General features: G+C 49.2%; 2 protein-coding genes across 9 annotated transcripts; one reads left to right on the top strand and one right to left on the bottom strand.

Moving 5' to 3' along the window:
- The first annotated feature begins 856 nt into the window (after window positions 1-856).
- MYORG (myogenesis regulating glycosidase) lies at window positions 857-7,909 on the top strand. 8 transcript variants are annotated; one of them, XM_017657675.3, is made up of 5 exons: window positions 886-1,013; window positions 2,220-2,767; window positions 3,689-3,721; window positions 3,816-3,987; window positions 4,120-7,909. In XM_017657675.3, exon 5 carries the CDS (start codon window positions 4,189-4,191, stop codon window positions 6,331-6,333), a length of 2,145 nt encoding a protein of 714 aa, XP_017513164.2. In that variant the 5' UTR covers window positions 886-1,013; window positions 2,220-2,767; window positions 3,689-3,721; window positions 3,816-3,987; window positions 4,120-4,188; the 3' UTR covers window positions 6,334-7,909. The 8 variants fall into 8 exon arrangements, with proteins under 8 accessions (XP_017513179.2, XP_017513147.2, XP_017513190.2 ...); XM_017657650.3 differs by having other exon boundaries at window positions 3,689-3,987; XM_017657683.3 differs by lacking the exon at window positions 3,689-3,721.
- Window positions 7,910-9,330: 1,421 nt separating this feature from the next.
- Window positions 9,331-23,129, bottom strand: NUDT2 (nudix hydrolase 2). The gene is made up of 3 exons (XM_017657719.3): window positions 22,994-23,129; window positions 14,496-14,636; window positions 9,331-12,632 (listed from the first exon to the last, which is right to left on the bottom strand). Exons 2-3 carry the CDS (start codon window positions 14,620-14,622, stop codon window positions 12,316-12,318), a joined length of 444 nt encoding a protein of 147 aa, XP_017513208.3. The 5' UTR covers window positions 14,623-14,636; window positions 22,994-23,129; the 3' UTR covers window positions 9,331-12,315.
- Window positions 23,130-23,184: the final 55 nt, after the last annotated feature.

Genomic DNA, 23,184 nt, shown 5'->3' on the forward strand with positions numbered 1-23,184 from the left:
GCCACCCAAGTCCTAGGGGTCTAAAAAATCATTTTGAAGGATTTCATGACCAAGAAATTTAAAATTACAAAACAAAACCCTGTTTCTCTGTCCCTCTGGGAGCACAGGGTGGGGTGTTGCAGAATCTCTGGGATCTTCAATATTTTTGCACTCCACTGCTCCAGGGGGCAGGGGTACAGCAGAGCATGTCCATCTCACAGTAAGGGCATTTCTAACGGATGCCACTACCGAAGTGGGGAGTGGGGGTGGAGGGGCAAGGGAGCATTGCAAAATATCCAGCAGAAGCTGGTCTTCTCAGTCCCTGACCTCGGTCACTACTGGTTGGTCCGACAGTTTGGGCTTCCCGCCTGGTGGAACTAGACTCCCTCTGTGGGGTCCTTGACTGAGTCAGCCCTGTACTGAGCCACTGAGATCTTTCCCGTATTCTGCTACCCTTTTTCCGTATGGGAAAACTTTTTCCGTATGAAGAGCTAGTGTGAGCGTTACACCTGCCCAAATCTGGAGCGGAAGGAATCCCAAGGGCCAACTCTGCCCTTTAACCTGCGGCTTGCTGCTTCTCACATATATCCCAAAATTAGCCTAGAGGCGCAAGAACTCCAACATCCACAGCTGCTCCTTCCTCCAAAACTACATTTCCCAGAAGGCGAGTGCTGGTAAACAAGAGGCCAGTGTGGGCGGGCCTGCAGGCGGGAGGCGGAGTGTCCCGCTGGCGGCAGACCTGAGGTGCCCTGAGCCGGGCACACAGCAGGAGGTGGAAGGTGGTGGCTAAAGGGCGGGGCCTCGAGTCCGCGTGACGGTATGGGAGGAGGGGTCAGCTGCCAGAGGCGGGGCTGGACTCCGAGGCCAGAGGCGAGACAGAACGGCCGGGGCGTGGCCGAGCAGCCAGAGGGCGGGGCCCGAGGAGGGCCTCAGCTATACTCGGCTGGGAAGCGCCCCGCGCGGCGCGGTCGCTGCGCAGCCCCGGCTAGCGTGAGGGGGATCTGCAGGAGCCTCCCTTCACCGCCACTTCTGGGGTCAGTACCGTGAGTGAGCCCAGCGGGAGGACCTTGGGGGGTTACTTAGGAAGCACACTTCGTAACTTTGGCTCCTACAGATAAGTAGGGTGGGCGAGCTTGGACACCTGGGCTCCTCCTTGGGCCGCGGTTCCTAGCGAGTGACCTGCACTTTGACCTCAGTCTGTCCCTTCGTACGTTGTAGCTGTAGCGCCAGGGGTGGGTGTGGAGTATTCCAGGCTGTTAAGTGCAGTCACTCGATCCCACAGATCCCGTCGCTGGGCTGGGCAGAACAGGGAGATGGGCCGGATTGAGTTGTCTTTGACATTTCCACCTCCCCGAGGAACCGTGTTAGACAAACGATTCAGCTTGCAATGGTCTTCCCTCAGCTGGGCCGGACCGCACCCTACCCCTCAGATCCTACTAGAAGCTGGCAGCCAAGACTGAGGTTGAGTAGCAAACGGGGAGAGGCTCGACTGTGGCAGATCCACCTGCCAGCATTAGCCTATGGTTGGCCAGATGGCAGTAGGCACCAGATTACTGGGGTCTCTAGCAGAACCGTTAACACTGGAACCACAAGTTCCTCCCCCGCAGCCCCAGAACCACTTGCCATTAAAATTACCCGCTTTTCACCGGCAAGAAACATTCCCAGAACAAACAGCAGCACCAGCCCTTGGGAAGACAGACCTCACCATGCCCACCCACCCCCACCTGGTAGAAGCCTGTCCCATCCTCTTGGCCACAGAGCTCTTTTCCTCTGTTGCCTTCAGACAGCCAGTCAGACCATTATCTCTCATCTCTTAATATTTATGCTGGGGACAGTTAAGCTGGAATTTGGGGTTCAGGCAGCCTTGCTACCTGGGTGACTTGAAACAAGTCCCTTTTACTGTTTGAGCCACTGTTTGCTCATCTGTAAAATGGGCACTCTAGCTATGCTCCCTCTTTGGCATTATTGTTAGGGTTGGATACTGTGGTCACATTTGGGAGAACAGCACAGGGCATGCATGGAGTTGGTGCCCAGCCCTGTGGGCTCCTATCCTTCATCAAAGGACCTTGGAATCCTAGGAAGTTAAGATTGCCTAAGTGTTGGAAAGGGCTTTTGAGGTCACCTTGGTGCCCTCTTCATGGTTCCAAGGGTCATGAGATGGACTGACTTAAGATGAAAGTTTTGAGGATGAGGGGATCTCTGTCCTATTCAGATATGGACCCTTTCCCCTTATTCCCTAGGTGCCCAGAATGGAGCCTCATTGTCTTGAATGAACGGATATACATGTACAGCAAATCTGGTCTGGGTCACTTAATGCCTTCTTTAGGCTCTGCTTAGCTTGAGGACATGAGCTAAAGACTACTGCCTGCATTTTTCAGGAGGGCTTTTTAACTATAGGAAGTAGAGTCCATTGTGGGGTGGGGGTTTTTGAAAGCTAAATTGTGTGGGATGACAGGAAGGGAATAAGGGGTTGTTCCCGACCAGTTGGAACTGACCACTCCGCGAGTTGGGGAGAGGGGGCATGGAGAATGAGACCCTGAGACAGCATCTCCAGGGTGGGGACAGTGGGGAGGCATTCTGGGGGGCTGTATATTGACATCTAAGATCAAAATTCTGGTCTGCCCTGCATTCCTGATAGTCTTTACATGGGAGAGGTGGGAAAGGTGGGGACTGTGAGCAGTTCTGGAATCTCCATGGAAGTTGCTGGGGACTTGGAGACAGACACTGGCACCTGAAAGAAGGCTACTGTTTGCCAGTCTCCCTCTCTCCTTCCCCCCATCTGCAGCAGGTGAGCATCTGACTAGCTGGCAGTGTGTTTGTCTGTGTTTGTACCTAGCTAGAGCTATCTCTTTGTTGGATTCTGCCCTGAGGGCTGGGACAGGAAGGGCCAATGGCCTTGAGCAGCAGATTGGGACATATCTCCCCCTGTTTCCCTGCAGTCATACCTGGATGTTTAGCATACCATGTGTGAGAATGTATGTATGTAGTAGGGGTTATTGGCTCCCTGGTAGATCCAGGAGAGATGCCAGCCCGAGGTGAGTGAGTAAAATTTCCTCAAGCAGGTGGCTGAAGGATTTAGGTTAGGGAAGGATTGATTTTGGTAGTCACAGAATAAGCCTGGCTGGAATAGAAGCAGAAAAGCAGATGAGACCATGTCATGCTTGAGCCTTGCTTGCAAAGCTTGTACTTCTGAACTTCATCATTGGGGTCATGAGCAGCTCTCAAAATGAGGGACAGATGTAGTCTGATAAGTTCTTAGAAAGATCACTATGGTTGCTGTAAGCAGAAGGCATTGTGGGAAAATTGGGAGCAGTGAGGCCTATTGGGAAAGTGTTGCAATAATACAGGGGAGAAATGACAGTGCCCAAACTAGGGCAGGGCAGCAGGACAGTGGGTGTGTGGTAGAGATAAAGCCAGAAGGTACCTGGCCCACACATGTGGTGCTGGGAGCAAAGCAGGTAGGTGGGCAGGGAAATGGATTTGGTGATGGATGTCTGAGATCAGGGTGGAATTTGAGACTGAAGAGAGGGAAATCTGAGAAGCCATCATAGTCCCCATGTGAGGCTCCTGACTCCAACTCTAATGTCCAAATCTAACCCTGCCTCCCTCCAAACCAGAGCCTAGGACTGAGTCTGGCTTTGGGTAACTCATCTCCAGATTTAATCCCCTGTCTGAGCTGTTCCCCTTCCTTTCTCCTCTTCCCTTCCAGGAACAGGGAAACCAGCCTACTGCCCTGTTAAAGGTCATAAATTGCTGTCTGGATTATCCCCCATCTCCCACCAGGAGCACATTTCTGGGAAACCAGTCCCTCTCCAAATCCCTCCCCTTCTTTTCAGCCTGAACTGTCTCCATGTGTGATCCAGGGAGGCCTGATTCTGTGCTCCTGGACAGCTCCCTGACCCTGTCTGGGTTTGTTCCTCCACCAAGAAAATAGGGATGCATGCCATCTGCTGCTCCCTATTCAGAATCCTGACTTATTTTGGCATGCACTGAGGCCCATATGAAAGGGTGAGTAAAAAACAGATTTGCCCTGGTATACCCCTTCCCAAGGCACACACCTCTTCTTTCTTGCTGCAGCAAGTGGAAATACAATGGAATGAGAAAGTTCATTTCATGTCTTTCTTCCCGTTCCACACTCAGGCAGGCCAGGTTCAGAGGGGCTTTGTCGGGTGGCCCAACTGCCCCCGCTCCTTCCTTAACTGGGGGCTGATGCCCCAGAATCTTCAGGAGAAGAGCCAGGCTTATCCCCACCGTCGGTCTGGGAGCCACAAGGGCACTAAGAGCCCCAAGACCACCACAGCAGCAGCCATGTACACCTTCCTGCCTGACAACTTCTCACCTGCCAAGCCCAAGCCATCCAAAGAGGTGAAGCCACTGCTGGGCTCTGCGGTGCTTGGGGGGCTGCTGGTGCTGGCTGCAGTGGTGGCCTGGTGCTACTACAGCGCCTCTCTACGCAAAGCTGAACACTTACGTGCCGAGTTGCTGGACCTCAACCGCGGTGGTTTCTCCATCCGCAACCAAAAGGGCGAACAGGTCTTCCGCCTGGCCTTCCGCTCGGGCACGCTGGACCTCGATTCCTGCAGCCGTGATGGTGCCCTGCTTGGCTGCTCTCGCACAGCCGATGGACGACCCCTGCACTTCTTCATCCAGACTGTGAGGCCCAAGGACACAGTCATGTGCTACCGTGTGCGCTGGGAGGAGGCGGCACCCGGGCGGGCTGTGGAGCACGCCATGTTCTTGGGCGACGCAGCGGCGCACTGGTACGGCGGTGCCGAGATGAGGACCCAGCACTGGCCCATCCGTCTGGACGGCCAGCAAGAGCCCCAGCCCTTTGTCACCAGCGATGTCTTCTCCTCCAATGCTGCATTTGGAGGCATACTCGAGCGCTACTGGCTGTCATCTCGCGCGGCTGCCATCAAGGTAAACGACTCAGTGCCCTTCCACCTGGGCTGGAACAGTACGGAGCGCTCACTGCGGCTGCAGGCCCGCTACCACGATACGCCCTACAAGCCGCCCGAAGGCCGCACTGCTGCGCCTGAGCTCAGCTACCGCGTGTGCGTCGGCTCGGATGTCACCTCCATCCACAAGTACATGGTGCGGCGCTATTTCAACAAGCCGTCAAGGGTGCCAGCACCTGAGGCCTTCCGGGACCCCATCTGGTCCACGTGGGTGCTGTACGGGCGCGAGGTGGACCAGGACAAGGTGCAGCGTTTTGCTGAGCAGATTCGCCAGCACCGCTTCAACAGCAGCCATCTGGAAATCGACGACATGTACACACCTGCCTATGGCGACTTCGACTTTGATGAGGCCAAGTTCCCCAACGCCAGCGACATGTTCCACCGCTTACGTGCCACCGGCTTTCGCGTCACGCTCTGGGTGCACCCATTTGTCAACTACAACTCTTCGCTCTTTGGCGAGGGCGTGGAGCGTGAGCTGTTCGTGAGAGAACCCACCGGCCGGCTGCCTGCGCTTGTGCGCTGGTGGAATGGCATCGGCGCTGTGCTCGACTTCACACGCCCCGAGGCCCGCGACTGGTTCCAGGGGCACCTGCGGCGGCTGCGCTCACGCTATGCTGTGGTTTCCTTTAAGTTCGACGCCGGCGAGGTCAGCTATTTGCCACGGGACTTCAGCACCTACAGGCCGCTGTCCGACCCCAGCGTGTGGAGCCGGCGCTACACCGAGATGGCGCTGCCCTTTTTCTCGCTGGCCGAGGTCCGCGTGGGCTACCAGTCACAGAACATCTCGTGCTTCTTCCGCCTGGTGGACCGCGATTCCGTATGGGGCTACGACCTGGGACTGCGCTCGCTCATCCCCGCGGTGCTCACCGTCAGCATGCTGGGCTACCCATTCATCCTGCCGGATATGGTGGGTGGCAACGCGGTGCCTGAGCGCACAGCTGGTGGCGGCGACGTGCCAGAGCGCGAGCTCTACGTGCGCTGGCTGGAGGTGGCTGCCTTCATGCCCGCTATGCAGTTCTCAGTCCCACCCTGGCGATACGATGTTGAGGTGGTCGCTATCGCTCACAAGTTCGCTGCACTGAGGGCATCGCTGGTGGCACCGCTATTGCTGGAGCTGGCCGGTGAGGTCACTGACACGGGCGACCCCATTGTGCGCCCCCTCTGGTGGATCGCGCCTGGCGATGAGACCGCGCACCGCATCGACTCGCAGTTCCTTATCGGAGACACGCTGCTGGTGGCTCCCGTACTGGAGCCGGGCAAGCAGGAGCGGGACGTCTATCTGCCTGCGGGCAAGTGGCGCAGCTATAAGGGTGAGCTTTTTGACAAGGCACCGGTGCTACTCACCGATTACCCCGTCGACCTGGACGAGGTTGCTTACTTCATCTGGGCATCCTGACCCAGCCAAGGACCTAGGAACTTCACAACCCTAACCCCATTCTTCAAGCAGGTCTTTAACCTCCATCACAACCACCCTGCAGGAAGTCTCCACCTCTTTACCACCCACTAAGTGGGTGCTGATGTCAGTGTGCTCAGAGCCAGCGCCTGTAGGGCCAGGGGAGGGGGCAGTGAAGCACCTCCACTCCACCGCACATTCCAACACCCCCGTTCCCTCCACAGTCACCCCAGCCTGCAGAAAACCTCTTCCTTGGGATGGAGGTGAGAGAGCTCAAAGGAAAAGATAAGCTCTATTCCTGTTACACAGGGTTGGGTTTTGAAAGCACAAAGAGAAACCTCACCCTCCATCTTGGCCTGAGCGGCCATCTTTGTCCTTCAGAGATGGGAACTTGATCCTCTTTAAGGTCCCAAAATAGCTCCCTGCCACACTTAGAAAGGGCACATTCTTGGTGTTGAAAGCCAGGCCCTGAGTTCCCAGCACTGGCCTGAACTGTGGTTGACCTGGTCCCACCTCAGCAGGGGAGAAAGGATGGAGGTGCTCTGCCAACTGAGAAGGCAGAAGGTCCCCTTCCAGGGGGAAGGAGTGGGACCAGCCAGAGCCATCATCATTGTTCCTCATTTATGAAGAGACTTCTAACACTGCACTTACCCACCCATCTGTGTACACACATGGGCTTAGCCCTGGGCCGGGGCCAGGGCCATAGCCTGATGGTCAAGGACTTGTAAGACCAAGCAGGCCAGACTTGGTGCCTTACCTCAAGAACCTGGGTGTGTGTGTGTGTGAGAGAGAGAGAGAGGTGGGGGGACGCCATGTGTCCCTGGATCTACAAAACGAACACAAGACTGCTGAGGCTGGCTGAGCCTGGAGGGAAGGAGGCAGGGGGCAGGGAGCAAATCTGAGGCTTTGATTATTGAGCTGGCCCCCTCCCAGGTGATGTCCCTGGGACCCTAGTAGGAAATAAACAGCCCTTTCAAGACTCCTTAGCTGCCCCACTCCCTGCACACATGGCAAGGGTGTGACCTAAAAGGGAGTTATGTTCTTGTTCTGGTGGTGATGTGCTTTAGCACATGAACTACATGTGCACATTGACACCTGTAAATACTCATACTGGGTAAGGTTTTTTCATTTCAGTCATTTTCCCTTTCTAAGAAGAGCAATCTCAGCCAGAGTGAGTTCTGCTGACTTTGCTGCTGAGTCTGGGGAAGGATTGGCTTGCCAGAGAGGGGAGGTGGGAAACAGGGCAGGGCTCAGCTTCCCTCAACAGCCCGGATGGCAGTCCCTCACCCTCTAGAGAATGCATCCCTTTGCCCACTCCTCCCTGCTCTATTTTCTACATGAAGAATGCCTAATGAAAGTTTGGGCACTCACAGATGCCCATCTCAAAGTGCTGATTCTACCACTTATCTACAAGCTGTGTGACCTTGAGCAAGCTGCTTAACCTTGTTGAGCCTGAGTTTTCACATATGTAAAATGGGATAATAATGCCTACCTCCCAGGTTGTTGTGGGAATCATAAGCACAGATGTGTGTAAAGTGCCTGGCACAAGTAGGTGCTCAATAAAAGGTAGCTATTATAATACTGTTTATTTTTTTATCTTACTTAAAAATGGGGATTTTTCCAGGCTCCAGCTCCCAGCCCAACTGGCTTCCCCTAGGCCTCCCTGTGACACCTTTTCCCCAAACGTCTGCACATAGCACCCTGCTGAGCTCTGAGTTTGTGATCTGAAGGACACTGTGGTCTAAGGGAAAGGAAAGAGGAAAGGTATCTGAAGGTGTGAAATCACGAGCCAGGACTCCTGGGTCCCCAGGACATGGGGAGTAAATGAATTAGCTTTCCACTCCATTTTGTCAAGAGTATCTACCAATCCTACTTGCCCAACGCCCACCCCCCCATGCCTGCCAGCACTTCTTGTGCATTCCAACTTTATCTCTTTCTGCACATCTGGATTGGGGGGCTGACCCTCCTCCATGGAGCTCCAGCAGCCCTGTTATGACCAGAATCCCTCATTGGTCTCCACTGTACCCCTAGGCTGCTGGGGGAGCCCTGGTATGCAGGACTGGGGAACTCCCTTTTCCAGAGGAAATTGGGAGGGGCTGAGCAGTCACTGCAGGAAATCTGGAACTGGGGCCTTATGTCCCTATTCTGTAACCCTGTGCACCCTGAGAGTTTGCCTCAATTTCCTTTCCAGACTGTATGAATCAGTCCTCTCTCTATGCCCAAGATGAGTTTTCTGAGGGTCTTTGCCTTTGTTCCCCCAGATTTGGGTAAGGGTCTCTCACCCTGCCTGGCACCAGAGTAAGACTTCTGCTGGTTCCCTCACCAAGCTTCCTGGTCCCTTGCCCCCTCCTCAAATCCAAGACCAATGTTGACCTCCCCATCTTCTGCTACTGCCCCACATCAGACCTTAGCAGTTCTAGCCTGGGCCGTTGCAGTGGCCTCCTAACTCTTTCTGCTCTTGGATCCTTCAACCCAGTCCACACAGCAGCCAAGGAAATCTTTCTGACACACATTCAGTTGTGTCACTTAGGAAAAAATCCCAACTCTGGTGTTCAAGGCCTCGCAGATCTGAATCCTCCTCACTCCTCTGTTTCTGTTTTGTTTACACACACATACTTCCCAGCATATTCTGAAAAGTGTTTGAAGAAATACTACTTCCTGTTATGAGAATGACTGCACAGCCCATCCCTGCCAGGGGAGGCCACCAGGAACCAGCCCTGAAGAATACTGCAATGACAACTTGGTGATTTCCTTTCCTGCCATTGTCCAACTCAGTGGGACTTCTGCTGATACCGTCCTCTCGGGGACGCACCCCAGCTCCCAAGGAACAACCTGGTTTTTATTCTAAGGCTAACCATTTACTTCATCATGTCCAAGGATCTTTCCAGCAGCTTGAGGGGAGGGGAAAATTCTTTTCTACGTATTTCACCATTTTAAAGGAACATAGGGGGAAACAGAGGTTAAATTCCCTTAAAAAAAAACAAGTGTAATTGACATATCTTAATTTCATAATGCTTTGCTATTTGTTTATACTGCAAAATGATCACCACAGTAAATCCAGTTCACACTCATCACCATACAGTTACAAGAACTTTTTTTCTTTTTGGTAATGAGAACATCCAAGATCTCCCTTAGCTGCTTTCAAATATGCAACACAGTATTAACTATAGTCACCAGGCTGTACATTACATCCCATGACATTCATTTTACAACTGGAAATTTGTCCCTTTTCACTCCCTTCACCCAATGGGGGATGGGAAAATTCTTGGCATTATGTGGCAAGCCCCCAATTTGGCTGTGGTGGAGTTGGGGGAGGAATGGAAAAAGATAGGATAGGAAGAGGCCTATCCCTGAGAGTTCCCAGTCTGAAGATTAGGAAGAGGTGGTGCCTCTGAACTTTGTAGCCTTGTGCTGTTTTTCCCTCCCTAACTCCCTTTCCCCTCCCCAGGGAATCCAGTTGAGAACTCCTTATTACTCAATCCTGAGCAGGGGGTGGAATGAGAGGGGAAGGAAAACAAAAGTGGGGAGGGGTCGGGGAGAGGCAGAGAGCAGGCCTCACTGGACTCTTGTAGCACAGCTTCATGGAGGCAGCAGTGGGGCTGGCCCACCATCCTCCAGAAAGAAGGGACAGTGGGCCACAGGCTGGACAGATGGAGAAGTCAGCCTCTGCTACCTAAACATGGGGACCCACCTGGGGTCCCATACCTGCACATGTATTCCAGTTGAAATTCTACCAAAACTACCATTATAACTTCATTCTCTTGGGTCTTCCAATTCAGCAAACAAGTTCCTAGTGTTAGAGTGTAAGGTATTGCTTTTGGGGTTCCAGAGGGCATTTTGGTTTTCCAGAGTCTTTACTAAATGCCCCAGAAGGCAATTTAAGATTACCCTGGAAGGGATATGTCTACTAGGTGCTCCTGGGGAAAACAGGTTGAGTTCCAAGAGGAACCTCTTTGGGGAGGTTGGGAGAACAGTGTTCACGGAATGGGTAGTTACTAGGGAAAGCTTCCAGGAGGAGATGCTCTGGAGCTTGGAGGGCCTCAGATTGAAAGAGCAGCTGGTCTCAACCCCATACGTCAAGCTAGTCAGAGCAAATGGATGTTGATTTGTACTTATGTGTCACATCCCAACCTCAGCTCCACTCTCTCCCACCCTCATCCACATCCCATAACATGCCTGATCCCACTCTGCTGTCAATTCTTTTGCAATTCTGCAGCTAAATACAATTTATGGGGGCATGCCTTCTCCAAATACCCGTGTTTTAATGGAAAAGTCTGTTAAGGCCTAGAGGAATGACTCCAAAGTCATTTGGAATATACAAGATATTCCAGAGCAGTCTTCCCTTTAGCACCTCATCCTTAAAGCACCCCACATATAGGCTGCTGCCAGGGTTGTATACCTTCTTAAGCCTCATTTTCTCCGGCTATAAAAACGAGGAGCATAATCAGGTCATTTTCCAGTCCCTTCCAACTGTGATGTATGAGGTTCTAGCATCTCGAGATCCCACAGCCTCCCATGCTGAGAGCACAAGGCCGGCCAGCCCTTGTTAGGAGGCAGCCAGTCTGTGGTTTGGCACCACTGCCTAGCAGGCATTTATTAAATCAGTGGGATGTGGTCCCTGCTGGCCTGGAAAGAGAACATTAAGCTCCAAAAACTTCCTGCAGCAGGCCTCCTTCAGAGATTGCTACTCAGAGGGGTGAGGAACAAAACCATTCAGGTCCCGGGCAGTGCTCCAAGATCCTGTTCACTAGTATTTTTGCCCTGTCTGCACACAGAACTAGTGACTGAAAACATCTGGAAGCCTGTTTAAGACCTGGGTGACTTCTCTTTTCTTTAGGGGTGGCTGTTCTTAACCCTAGTAATCCAGGTTGACCTTTGCCAATGCCCCTTCCCTTCCAATCTTCTGCACTTCATTGGGTAACAACCTCTAATAAAATCCACATGAATCTAGCTGCTAAAAGCTCCTGGAAGGGCTGTAGGACCTAACACCTGTCCTGCATTCCTTCAGCTCTAGTAGCAAGAGAAGAAGGCGGAGACCCAGCTCTTGCGCCTCTGGGTTGAATTGTGGAGAAAGGGAGTGGGTGGGAAGAGAGAAACAATGATGAGGGCTTGCTAAAGGTGAAGGCAGCTGTAGATGAGGAATGCACAAGTGTAGTGACAGGGCTACTAGGTGGCCAAGCAGTCCCCAAGGCCTGGGCCTGCCTCTTGCCAATGACTTAGTCATGCTGACAAGGCCCAGGCTAACTCTGGGAGGAAGGACTGGGCAGAGAGGCCTGGATGTGTGTGTCACTGACCTAGCAGTCAAGGGCCGCCTGTCCCTTCTCTCTCTATTGTGACCTGGCATATCTCCCAAAGTCCCTTGGGTCTCTAATTTTTTAGAAAACATTTATTGAGCACCTACAGCATTATGTGCCTGGTGCTGGGGAGATATACATTAGTAAGCAGAACAGACCCAAAGCCTGCACTCCAGCTTCACTAGCTTTTACTTCCTGTCCAACTATAGATCTCAGTCAGGTACACTGGTGGGTGGAATGAGAGAGCTCGGAGAGCCACCCCGGCAGCTGGATCTCTCATCTAACTCTCTGCCTTAGCTTCTCTGAGATACAGTGCACGGACACAGGATTCCCTCTGGCTAAAGCTGGAGCTCTGATTCACTTTACCTTTCTTCTCCCCATCATGGGCAAAGTCCAAGAAGTAAACACAGGAGGTTAGGACAGATAAGCTGCTTGTAGTTTTATCTATAAAGTAAAAGGATGCATTTACTGGGCCTAGTTTGTTTTTATTTTTTTACTCCTTCTTTGCCTTCCATTCCACCTAGCTGAGATTTTTGTTTGCTAGCCTGACAGTCCTCAGCTAATGTTACTAAACTATCTGTCTTTGCTATGATGAACCAAAGACCAGCACAAACTTCCCCGGAGCTGAAGGAGGGTTCATCTCAGAAGGCCCTCAAGGATCCCACTGAGGCAAATGACTGCTCGGGTCAGCTCAGGCTGCTGTGGAACAGAGAAACTGGTGTCCTTCTTGGAGCACTGCCTTCATCCCCTTGAAATGTGCCAACTGGCAGGCCTCCTCCAGTCCCAGCCAGCGGTAGGCTTGGTGCTCAGGGGAGAGGCGGATGTCCACGTCGTAGTTCTTCACTTCCGCCAGCCAGTAGATGACTGTTTTAGGCTTCTCCCTGGCCACATAACTGAGCTCCCTTCTGAACCCCTCAATGATGGTCAGCTGGCCTGCTTCTATGCCTGCTTCCTCCTGTGTCTCCCGCAGGGCTGTTTCCAAGTCATTTTCTCCTGGTTCTGCATGGCCTGGTTAGGACAAAAGAGGAAGAGGAGGAGGAGATAATCTTCAACAAAGCTGGATTTTCCAGGTCAGGTCAGATGATTTAAAGATGAGGTCTTCAGTGACTCTAAATGTTACTAGGCTCAAGGGAGTATAGAGATTGGCCATATCCTAACAAGCCTAGGAATGGAGGGCAGAACAGGTAGTGTCTGGCTCTGTGGTATCTGGGCAATTCCTTCTCCCACCCCATCTTCTCTGCAGAGTGAAACAGATCATGTGTTTGGCAAGTCTGGTCTGGAATACTGCTCTCTGACAGTGAAAGAGACAGCCTCTTTCAGACCTCCGCTTTCTTATTCTTTGGAGCGTGCCTCACCCCATGTTCTCAGGGAGACCTTTCCCTTGGAAACCTTAAAGTGATTTCCCAAGGAGAGGCAGTCCCTTCTTGGCAGGTGGGAGCTAGTAGAAGAGGGGATACTCTGCGTGCAGTGCACAATGAGGACTTGACACTGTCTACAGTCGGTCCCTGCGGTCCCAGGGCCAAAAGACAGCCCCCAAATCCTGCACTGCAGCACCAGCCACTGCTCCCAAGTAGCTATTGAGGCTCTTCCAAATTGTTTTCATCTTTCCAACTAAGCAAGGCCAGACTGCTTTCACAGGGTGAGGCCTGATGGGAACTTAAGACGAGGAACAAGCTGTGAGCCAGTTCTAAGAAAATTTGTTGGCAAGACCCAGATTCAAGAAGACAGCTGCCAAGAAACTGTTGCAGGAGAACATGAAGCTCTGCAGACTTAGCTTTGCCTGTAGGCCCTCTCTGCAAATTCTCAGCTCGCCCAGAGGAGCCAAGAAGGATGAGGAGTCCAGCCGCCTCTGTCAACAAATGGCTCCAGCAAGTTGCTGGGGGCCTCCTAGTTCAGCTCACAGAGTGCAGGAATCCTTGATTCGGAGACAGGGCTATATCCTAGCCCTCCTTCTTCCAAGGGGTCCTCACAGTAGTGCACTGAGTCAGCTGCTGCTGCACAGCTCCCACAGAAAGCAACCAGGAGTCTGGACTTACAAACCCATTCTAGCTCATGGCTTCTTGGGAATTTTCTGTATCACACCTCATATAGCCATGTACACAAAACCAGGTAGGTACACATTAGAGGAGGAAGCTCCACCTTCCTTCAGAAGCTTGCAGGCACCTTTAAGCACAACCTTCCCTTAGCATCTATGCAGCGCTCTGCCCATTGGTGTTGACAGGGTTACTGCCCTCCAGGCCAAAGCAGGAAAACATCTAAACAGGTCTTTGGAACCTTTCAGTGAGAGGTACTATGCAGTGCTACTGACTAAGGTGATCAGAAGACAAGTGTGAATATTTCTATTCATAGTATTTATGACACTTCTGTCCTCTTTTTCACCTTGTTTCTCAATAGTGAAACTCAAATGTGCAAAATTTATTTCCCGTTACCATTACCTTGTTTTCCTCCAACCCTGGATCCTTGTTTACCCTGCCCCACCTCATTCCCCTTTAAAGTCCCTTCTGTCTGTGGGCTATTTACTCTAGGCTCCTGACCTGCAGCCCCATGACTCACCCCAAGGTCCCCAATTCCCAGCCCAGTGCCTTTTCTCCTACTGTTCACCAGCTGTTCACCACAGAGGCTGGAGCTCTGGTCAATGGTACAAAAAAACCAGGTGCTGCTTCTGCCCTGGATTCAGTCACAGAGTTCTATTTTCAGCTCTGTTCTGGCCTGGCATGGGGACCTTGTATATAGAAAGGATCAAGGGTTCCTGCCCACCCTGCCCCTTCCTGCTCTACAATCACTGGGAACAAGCCTTGTTAGGGGTCTGGAAGGTGGATTTCTGAGCAACACTTGGCATTTCCCCATGAGCCAGCCCCTCTGGCTTCACACCTTTGGGAGGAGTCCAGTGATGAATGCCATCTGATGCCTGCAGCAGCAAAAACTCAATTGCAGTGCTGTCCACCTTGGGAATGAGGTGTCTTCGGAAGACGATCAAGCCACATGCTCTCAGGGCCATGGTATATCTGAGGACTTAACAAAGAAGAGATATGGAACATTGGGAAGTCACATAAAACAGGAAGACCCATCTTGGGGGACCACACTCTAGTGCTGGGGAGTAGCAGAGACCAGCTAACAGTGACCTCATCACAACAGGAAAAAGGCAGCACGCCAAGGACGAGTGGGGGACCAGCACTCAGAGACGGGCCTTTGTGTGTAACTGCAGGACTTCGCCTCCACCCTGTCAGTGTGCTCTATCTCTTCCTGGTCTCCCTGCTAAAACACGGGACTGGTGTGTGTGTGTTAAGACAGTGGAGATGCTCTGAAGCAAACCCACTGAGACTGGAGAGATGTAGGACAATATTATCATCAAGTCCACAGTCCCACTGCCCTCAGCCTCCAGCCTGGGTCTCTGAAGCAGAGACCCCAACAATGTGGTTACTGATGGCTCAGAGGGGTCACTTAGGAAATGTAGTGTGGTATACTAAAAACTTTTGTGTTACTTTTTTAGTCTTTTATCCATTGGTTGGAATGTTATATATTCACATGGTGCAAAATTCAAAGTACAAAAGAGCACACATAGTAGAAACCCTCTTTCCCACCCAATCAGAGGCCAGCTAGCAGAGTGGTCAAGAGTATGAATCTGGAGTTTTGGCTCTGCCACTTATTCACTGAGTGATTAGCTCCTAAGCCTCAGTTTCCTCATCTGTAAGACAGGATAATAATAGCTCTACTCAAAGGGTTGCTATGAGAATTATGACCTAACTTTTGTAAAGTGCTTTAGAACAGTGCTGGGCATGTAATAAGCACTCAGTAGATTTCAATATGCATAGGACAATGTCTGGAAGGACACACATCATTAATAGTGTTTTCTGGACGAGATTATGGGGAGGCTTTCATTTTCAACTCCGTGTATTTCTGTATCCTCTGGAAATTTGCAGAGCACATTAATTTTATCAGCCATATGGTAAAGGCTAAAATTTTTTTGTCTTTCCCATTTCACTTAGTCTTTCTTCCATTTTGGAAATAAAATATCAACAACAACAGACAGGAAGGGAGAAGAATAGGAATATCTATAGAAGTGGCCAAAAAATCATCATCTGAAAGGAAACATGGAATCAAGATAAAAAAGATGGAAAAGCAGTTATGTAAGGCCCTGCTAAAGAAAAATTTGTGTCACCTGTTCATTTGACATATATTTGTTGACCCTTACTATGTACTAAGTACTGTGCTAGACCTTTGCCCTTATGCAGTTTATATTCTAGTGGGAAAGGCACACTTTAACCAAATAATTAGGCAAATTAAAAAATAATTGCCAGTAAGGTATGTGCTACAAAGAAAAAACGTGTAATGGGTAACCTAACCTCATCTGGGGGCTTAAGGAAGGCTTCCTGGAAGAAGGGATGTTTCAGCAGAGAAGTAAAGGATGAGTAAAAGGTAAACTGGCAAAGGGAAGGAGGAACAAAGTTTGTTGCAGGTGGAGGTAATGGCATGGGCAAAGGTTCTGAGGTGGGATAGCATAACTGAAAGAAAGCCAGGTGTCTTAAGTGCAGTAAAAGTCTGGGAGAGTGGCCTGAGCCAGCAGGACCAAAGAAGGAGCTAATGCAGAGAGGATGACTGGAACAGGAGTTGGTGGTCTCCAGGGCCTCTTTATTGGTGCTCAATCAAGATGAGCTTGCATCTGTCAAAGGCATAAAAATCAGACCCACTGAAACCTGTTCAGGGCAATTCTCAGGGCTGCCAACAAATGGTAATGTTACTCTAGGGAACAGTGGTTTCTTACCAAAAAAACAAACACACCCAGTACTGCAAGCATTCTAAACCTTTCTAAACCTGTAATGTGAGTTTTTAAGGACTGGAAATAATCTCAGAGGGGGTTTTGAAATGGTCTGTGCTCTCCTATACTGTTGGTGGGAAAGTAAATTAGCATATCCCTTAGGAGGGCAATTTGGTAATAATTATCAAAAAACATAAAATGCGCATTCCCTTAGACCCAGCAATTCCATTTCTAGGCACTGTGACATACAGAAATACATGTTTAAGATGTGCACACAAGGATGTGCATCACAACCTTGTTTGCAATATCAAAAAGAAAAAAGGCAGAAACAAATATCCATCGGTATGGGAATGGTTAAGTTTTAAGTACAGCTTATCTATGTGATGGAATATTATGAAGCCATGAAATAATGAGATAGAGTCATATGTGCTGCTGCTTGTGAAAGATTTTTAGACATACTAAGTGAAGAAAGTATGGTTCAGAGTAGTATGTATAATGCTGCTTGACTTTAAAAATTCATATGTAAACTGGTAGCAGGCTTTCCTCAACCACTGTATTCTTCTTCCCTGGTGTCCCTATTTATGCCAAAAAATCTTCCATTCTAGAAGCCAAAAGGAAGCACCCTGTTACTACAGAACTAGTAAACAAAGATTTCAAATTATTGGCTCCAGGTTCAAGCAAAAACAGGTACCTGATCCTATGTCTCCCTATTAAGATGCTCCTACACTATTAGCAAATTATAGGTGTAGGGCACCTTGCCCCCTACCTCAGGTGGAATCCCATCGAATGAATATTGGAAACCCTAGATAAGCATAGGGATGTGAGGCCAGAGTGCACAGTGACCTGCCTAGGATGAGAAGCCCCAGGATATTCCTCCTCGTCTCTGCCATTGTTAATACAGCAGGGGAAACAAAGATGGCTGTATGGGAGGGCTAAGAAAGACAAGTCTTGGGGTGGCCCTGTGGAACCACAGGGGAGAGGGAGGCAGGTGGATATTCTGCTGTGAGGAGGGGCCATGGGTAGTGACAAGGGCACACGTGTGTTCCAGCAGATACCAAAGCACAGGGGCAACCACACCTCAGAACCAGACCACTCAATGCGACCAGAAGAGCTTGAACAAGAGCTAGGATCAAATGGTCACTTTCTACCTATGCTCTGGCCCCTGGAGGGGACAGCCATTCTAAAAAGGCAGAACTATTTGCTCTTTTAATTGCTTGGCTTGAGCTGGCAGTCTCTAGAATTTCTCTCTCCTTTGCCTACATACAACCTCCTACCTACCCTTTCAGAAGCAGCTCAGATGTCACCTCTTCTGTGAAGCCTTTTAGCTTCTTATCACTCCATCTCTGGGCCTTTCACATGGCTTCAATAAACTATTATACAGTTTGATCAGAGAGGCAGAACACTACGAGTGACAGAAAATTAAGCATTTGGTATAGGTATTAGGCCTGTGCAATTATGGAAGTTGATGGAGAAATCCAGGAACCTTTGTCACCTCTGCACCTGCTGGCCTGAAGTTTCTACAGATCAGCAAGGTCAGCAGTTGGGAAGGATAGATGGATGCAAAGTGGAGGACAGCAAAGAAAATGAATCTGAGAACAAATAGGGACCTAGGACAACTGGAACTCATGAGGACACACTGACACCTGCCACTTCCTTTCACTGTCTACAAATGCATTGATACAGATGACTTGCAGGAGAAGTTGGAACCCTCTGTCACAGAGCTGAATGTATACCTGGTCTAGAACTCACAGTAGCTGAAGGAGATTCAGCTGGATTGAGGAACTGCAGGCCTGGGAGCTATCCTACACCAAAAAGGTGAGCCAGCAGAGCAGTGTGAAAAGGTATGCACTGCCACCGTGCCTGGCCCTGCTCTGTCCTCCAGTGTACTGGCTGCTATTTCACTTCAGCTTTCCAAGACTTGCACAATATTTTCTTGAGGTCACCTTAACCTGGAACCATACGGGAACGGAATCCTAGAAAACTTAGTTCCAGTTTAGCTAAGTAGATAGCACAAAGCCACTATGGATGCACACCTAGTATGGTACATCTCTGTCTGTGCCTCTGGCAGGGAGGAGCCAGACTATGTGCTCTGTCTCCCTGGGACCAGCAGAGCTGCTTACAACAGATGTTCATTAACTCAACAGAACTCTCTTCCTACCTCCCACTCAAACAAATGCTCAGGGTAAGTTCTGGGACTTGGGGAAGTAGCCCAGTGTCTTCCTGAAGAGTACAATTTACATAAAAGTCAATGGGGCTATTGTTGGGGGTTTTCTATTTTTGAGGAGACCATGGAGCTGAAGCTGTCCTGGGGTTTCAAAGTAGCTAGCTTCACACACACACACACACACACACACACCCCTGGACTGCGCAAGTGGACGGACACACACACACACACACACCCCTGGACTGTGCAAGTGGACGGACACACACACACCCACCCACCCCTGGACTGCGCAAGTGGACGGACACACACACACACACACACACACCCCTGGACTGCGCAAGTGGACAGACACGGACACACACACACACCCCTGGACACACACACACACCCCTGGACACACACACAGACACACACACCTCTGGGCTGCAAGTGGACGGACACACAGACACACACACCTCTGGGCTGCAAGTGGACGGACACACTTGGGACACACACACACAGACACACACACCTCTGGGCTGCAAGTGGACAGACACACAGACACACACACCTCTGGGCTGCAAGTGGACGGACACACACACACACACACCTGGACTGCAAGTGGATTCAAACCTCAGGGAGTTAAAGAACACAGTATCCAATATGCAAATATGCCTGCAGCCAGTATTGTGGAGATGAGCACTCCAGGCTGACAGCAGGCAATTCACACTTCAGAAAAGTGGCACAGTGCCTTAGGTAGTTTAAAAAAAAGCCTGAATAAAAACCCCTCAACGTCATAAGAAGGTTCCAGAAGCCAAAGAAAAGTGCTCTTGGTGGTCTCTATATATATGCTTCTCTTACAGCCTGGGAGGTTCAGGACCTAAGTGCCAAAAAATAATTCACAGATAAATGCCTATACTAATGTGTTATGTTCCAATGTTTTCATCAAATTAATCAGAGTGCTATTGCAAGCATAGCTCAACCCCAAAAGCCCTCACAAATATACCGTTAGATATTGTATGAGCCCCTCAAATACTCCCCCCAACTTGTGCCTCATAGTCTAAAATCTCTTTTGCAGAGTGTTTCATGCCACCATGTTATGAATTAAGCATCTACACTGTGTCAGCTACACTGTGGAAGGTTGTTTACATATTTCTTTTTTAATGCTTAAGACAACTCCTCAGGATAAGCATTACTATCTCCAGTTTATGATGAGAAAATTGAGATTCAAAAAGGCTAAAATACATGCCCAAAGGCAGTCTGTGAATGGTGGGATTTGAATCCAAGTAAGTTTAACTCCAAAGTCTATATGCATTTCCCCTTCTAAAGTTCTGCTTTCCATGAAGAGTGTGGCTTAGGGCAGAGCACAAATGGCCCTGTAAGAGGACATGTAAATGATTTATAAAATTACTTCCAGGTCCAAAATTCCTAGTCTTTGATGTGTATTCACATGGAAGATTTTTAAGAGATCTGGTTGGAATCCTTTCCAGAGAACAGGTTTTAGTTGGAAGGGGGTGCAGATAAAGGTTTGGTGCCCAAAGATAACTCTGGGGTGGGGGATAAAGTATAGCCTGAGGCCCCTAAAGTTTGCCATGATAAAAGTTTCTATGCCTCCTCTTTTTTTCTGGGGAAAGGAACCTAAAACCACATGTTCAAAACTTTTCCCAGTAGCCTGGGGGTTCCCAAGCACTAAGTGTTGTGAACCCCCTGGACACTAGCCTTTGACAAGCACAAAAGCACCTAACTTAGGGCATCCATGTCCAGGAAATTTGTCCAGGCTCTATTGGGAGGAGGAAGGCCAACTCTGACTTCTCAGCTTTCCCTTTCTCCCCATATCAAACCTCCGATTCTCCAACTCCCTTCTTCCCTTTCAAAGGAGTGGACAGAAATGAGGCACCCGTCCATGAAGAAAGCCCTCTTGTAACAAAAACAAAAAGAAAAAAAGCCCCCAACTACCATGAATAAACCGAGACAAAGAAAATGTTCCTTCAGCTGCACCTTTCGCTGGACATAAGCCACTTTTCCTCAGAGACCAAGCTACTGAGTCATCCTGCTATCTTTGCTATTTGGCTGATGGAGGAAACAGGAGATTTCACCTATAATGACAAGGATATAGGCTTCTAGGATGAGGCCAAAGTCGTACAAGGTTGGAACAAAAATTATTTCTAGTGAAGGGAATCTGTTAAGTGGCCTACTGGTGCCATCTGCTGTACAATTTGGAACGCAAACATGAGGAATTCTATTATTAGAGCCTGAAGGGATTCATTTATTCAATGTAAGTTTAGTCTGTCCCATGTGACAGGCAGTGTGACAGGATTGAAGAGTAGACATGAAGCCAAATACTAAAAGCCCCTGTTTTCTAGGGGCTCATGTCTAATGAAAGTGGAAGGTATTTAAACAGACAGGTGACCAGTGTGTTTTGTGCATCACAGGAGTATGTGTAAGATGGAAAGTTAGCAAAGAAGGAGTGATTATCTTTAAGTCAAAGGGGAACCCCATAAGGATTTTAAAGGATGGTTAGGGGTTTACCAGGAAGAGTAAAGGTGAAGGCGAAAGGCATCCAGGCAGAGGAGTGTGGACAAAAACCCTCAAGCACAAGATGACGTTTCATTATTAAACAGCTTAGTTTATATTCTGTAAGCATGAGGAGCCTTTCACTGGTTTTAGGCAGGGCTGTAATACGGTCAGCTAGACATTTCACAAAGACATTTGAGCAGCAAGGAAGGTGGAGAAATCGATTAGAAGGAAAGGTTGGAGGCAAGGAGACCAACCCTTTACAAGCTGTGCCAACAGTCCAGATGACAAATGATACAAAGTTAAATTAAGACAGAGGCAGTGAGAAAGGAGAGGAGAGGATGAATTTGAGAGAGAGCTCAGAGAGAAAATCAATACCATTTGATGTTCCATTGTCCAAAGGAGAGGTGTTGGTTTGGGTGACTAGGTAGAAGTAGGAGTAAACTAATGATTTCCATTTGGGACAAGCTGAATTTGAAGTGCTACAGACTAACCACAAGGTAAATGGATAGCAGTGATCATGTCATGTCTTCATTTCCCAAGGTAGACATTTCCTACTAGAGAAAGTCTTTGCTCCTATTGTAGGTACCTCTGCAGCTCACCTCTCTCCTTTAGGGTAAAGTCTGACTGCATCTGGTATTCCAAGCATTTTCATCTCCTTTCAGTCAGAAATAGCATGGCACAACACAGGAAAACATGACTGGTGATGCAGTGAGAAACACCTACCTCCCTAATTCAACAGCTGGAGCAAAATACTTAACTTCTCAAAGACTCATTTTCCTCATGTGTACTTGTCATAGTTGTAGAGTTTAAAGAATGCATACATAGGGCCTGACAAATCAGAAGTACTGAATGAGTCACTCTTATCCGTCAATCATAAAAGGTCATCAGAAACCTCTATGTTGTGTTAATGACTTGCTCTTAGCTTTCAATAGTTGAATCAAGAACTGGCTTTTCATATTTTCTGCAAAATTGCTAGTGAATGCACTTTTTCATCACACCATGTATACTCTTCATATATAAGGTCCCCACTAGATAAAGTCCTTTTCATATAGGTACTGGGAAGAAATTTCACCTTTTAAAGAACGTTTCCCTTAATTATTAGTTATTTCTTAAACTGACAAGTTTGGGGATTATTATAGGAAGTTTACTGGCCTTGTTGGCTAGTATATTTGCTTGTTTCTATTATAAAAATAATAGTCACCATTTTTTGAGCTGTTTTTGCTTGCCAGGTGCTTTATCTTCAATATTTCACTTAACCTACACAACCCTCTGAGCCATTACCGCCATTCTTCAGAAGAGGAAACATTAAACTATGGCTCAGAGATGTTTCTGGGTAGTGACCCAAAAGGTTTTCCTGACTTCCAATATCATTACTTATAACCTCGGCTTTGTATTAGCACTTCACATTTAGCTATTTGATTGCATTCAGTTAACTTTAAGCACATATATACACATATACAACGCAGAGGGCCCAAACCAAAACTAGGCCAGAACAAAAAAGAAGTTATATTTTAAGTTTGGAGCCTCTCGTGTGACTTTACTTCTGCTATAATCGGTACGATATTATGCATTCAATAAATGAAGCAGTTAGAAAATACACAATCTTTTAGAAAGCAGGCAGGGTTTTATGGGTAATAAGTGAAACTGAGGCCCAGGGAGGGGGCGGTATGGTGCTCAGACCGCTGGTTCCTAAACCTGGAACTCTGGGATTCCAACGACCCACCCCATCACCATTTAAAGGGGCGCAAACAAGGCTCACAGGGCTATTGAACCCTCCCTTCATGTGCCTGAGAGGTCCTGCTAGCGGCTGAGGCCTGGCCAGCTTGGACGAGGGTGCGTCCACTTTTCACGCTGCAGCGACGAGAGGTCAGTCAGTTACAGATTTCCATCGCTCCAAGCTGCAGTTTCTCGGCGGAGAACTAAATCCAGCGACCCCTCTTAATTGCAACTCACCTGAGGTTGAGGGAGCGGGCCTTAGAGAGAGAAAGAGAGAGACAGAGAGAGGAGTGCCTTTCTCTCATTTAGAACTTCGCGAGATCTTCTCTTAAGCAGAACGATTGGTTGAAAGACGGAAATTGGGGTGTTACTCACTGTTTCCTCGGATCTCTGATTGGTCCTCTGGAGGAGAAGATGGCTAACATCAT

The sequence above is a fragment of the Manis javanica genome, chromosome 2 (genome assembly GCF_040802235.1).
Source record: "Manis javanica isolate MJ-LG chromosome 2, MJ_LKY, whole genome shotgun sequence".
Lineage (NCBI taxonomy): Eukaryota > Metazoa > Chordata > Mammalia > Pholidota > Manidae > Manis > Manis javanica.

Coding starts and splice junctions, on each gene's coding strand:
- MYORG (XM_017657690.3), top strand. CDS start 4,189: ATGCCCCAGAATCTTCAGGAGAAGAGCCAGGCTTATCCCCACCGTCGG.
- NUDT2 (XM_017657719.3), bottom strand. CDS start 14,622: ATGGCCCTGAGAGCATGTGGCTTGATCGTCTTCCGAAGACACCTCATT. Junction 12,633..14,495: donor TCACTGGACTCCTCCCAAAG/GTGTGAAGCCAG, acceptor TGTCCTAACCAG/GCCATGCAGAACCAGGAGAA.